Source organism: Kryptolebias marmoratus, linkage group LG2 (assembly GCF_001649575.2).
Source record: "Kryptolebias marmoratus isolate JLee-2015 linkage group LG2, ASM164957v2, whole genome shotgun sequence".
In the NCBI taxonomy this organism is placed as follows: Eukaryota; Metazoa; Chordata; class Actinopteri; order Cyprinodontiformes; family Rivulidae; genus Kryptolebias; species Kryptolebias marmoratus.
The window spans coordinates 288,164-290,252 of record NC_051431.1 but is presented as its reverse complement, the minus strand read 5'-3'; the positions used below and the strand labels follow the sequence as shown (position 1 = coordinate 290,252).

At 52.6% G+C, this 2,089-nt stretch overlaps 1 protein-coding gene across 1 annotated transcript in view; it reads left to right on the top strand.

Annotated features, from left to right (window-relative positions):
* The window catches only part of LOC108244673 (serine/threonine-protein kinase 32C-like), a 28,561-nt gene extending 27,849 nt beyond the window's left edge, over window positions 1-712 (top strand). Inside the window, exons 5-6 of the mRNA XM_017431066.2 lie at window positions 170-273; window positions 347-712. Of these exons, the coding sequence (XP_017286555.1) occupies window positions 170-273; window positions 347-478 (236 nt within the window). The 3' untranslated portion in view covers window positions 479-712. The remainder of the gene's footprint in view (window positions 1-169; window positions 274-346) is intronic.
* Window positions 713-2,089: the final 1,377 nt, after the last annotated feature.

Genomic DNA, 2,089 nt, shown 5'->3' with positions numbered 1-2,089 from the left:
CTGCTGTCTCTGTGTCCCTTCAGCTCTGATGTCTCTGTGTCCTTTCAGCTCTGATGTCTCTGTGTCCTTTCAGCTCTGATGTCTCTGTGTCCTTTCAGCTCTGATGTCTCTGTCCCTTCAGCTCTGATGTCTCTGTCCCTTCAGCTCTGATGTCTCTGTGTCCTTTCAGCTCCAGAGATCTTCCAGTCCTTCGTCAGCGGAGGGACAGGTTATGCCTTTGAAGTGGACTGGTGGTCTTTAGGGGTGACGGCCTTCGAGGTTCTGCGCGGATGGGTGAGGACGCTCTCGTTGTGTCTTCTGTCCTTCACGGTGTGAGAACCAACCCTCTGTGTCTCTCGTCCCTCAGAGGCCGTACGACATCCATGCCAGTAACTCTGTGGAGTCGCTGATCCAGCTCTTCAGTACCGTCAGTGTCCAGTACAGCCCAGCCTGGCCCAAAGACCTGGTCTCCCTGTTCAGAAAGGTGAGCTGGTTCTGATGGACCCCTGGACCGGGTCACTGAGACCCACTGAAGGGGTGTTGGGGAAAGTTATGAGCAGAAAGCATCTTACCTGCTGCAGATATCTGCTTAAAAAAGAAAGAAACTGGAATTAATGTTGACAGGACTGATGAGCTGACGGCTAGTCGGAGCGGGACCAACATCAGACTGGACCTCTGTCTGCAGACAGACTGTGGCCCATTACTGTTTTATAACCGGTCAGGGGTCAGGGACCGTCGGGGTGTTTCAGTGTTTTGGACAAAGAGAAACTATAAACAGAGAAAGTGTCTGCAGCAGACGGGACGTAAAGGCTGCGTGGGACGGGGACGTCTGAGACGCAGGGAGGGACAGATGAGTCAAAGAGCTCAGGGCAGAGAAGGGAAGAGGCAACAGATGGGAATCTGAGGAATGGAGGAGTAGACGCAGGAAACGCACAACCAGAAATGTCCCTGAATATTCAGACTCAAGATGTTTGGTGAGAAAGGAAGAAAGGATCTTTGTTCCTGATCTGCTCTGAGCCTCGTTCAGCTGCCGACACCTGAGGATCTGTTTTCCTGTAAACACGAGGAGCTGAGGCTGCTGAGGACGAAGCGTTCTGACAGGCGGAGCATCGGTGCGTGCACGCCGGAGTCTGAAGGACGAAGACTTCCTCCGCTCTGCTGCTGATCGATTCCTCCACGACAGGAATGAGCCGGGCCCGGAGGTAAAACCTGCAGCCAGATGGGACTCCATTAACGGAGTCCCTCCTGTGGCGTCCTGGTGTCCAGCCTCATGTCCAGCCTCATGTCCAGCCTCATGTTCTCATTCAGGGACAGATGTCCATTGTTCTACCTGAACTTGTCCAACCTTCTCCGACGAGCAGCCTTCAGACAGAAGACTCTGATTCTGATGTTTTCCTCCCTGCAGTGAAACTGGACTCTCTGATAATCCTGTTGCTTTGTCTCGATGGACAGACGCCGACCAAAGACACGTTGCTATGGAGACGGGTCCAAAACCAAACACTCAAAGTCCCTGACTTCCTGCTGCCTTTTTAAGATAATCCTCCTGTTCAGAGGATGGGCAGGTGGTGCTGCAGTGGTTCTGTTCGCAGACCCAAACAGTTCTGTGGCCTGCCACGGTCCAGAGGCAGCGGCCCTGTTCTCTGACAGAGGGTCCGAGCCCTCCACACCCTGTGGACCAGAACCCACCCTGCTGACCAGAACCCACCCTATGGACCAGAACCCCCCTGCTGACTCTGACCTCCAGAACGAGTCCGGACCGTCTCAAACCTGGGACTCTCTCTGGAGCCGGCGCCATTTTCAGCCCTTCAGTTAGATTTTAATAAAGCAGAATAAATAATTTCTGCCGTCTTTCCTGGTTGGAGCTCTGGTTCTGTTTCAGTCTAAACAGAACCGGACAGAACCTCATGTAGGCTCAGTGTCCACATCTGAACCTCAGAGGGAAACTTTGTTTTAAATGTCCTGAGTTCCATCTGATTATTGTTCACAGGTTCAAAGTTCATCCTGAGTTCCTCCGTTCTGGTTGAACTTTGTGTATTTACTGCCCCGAGCCCGTCCTCGTACCTTCATCGTTTTTTGTCTTCAGGCCCGTCCTCGTACCTTCATCGTTTTT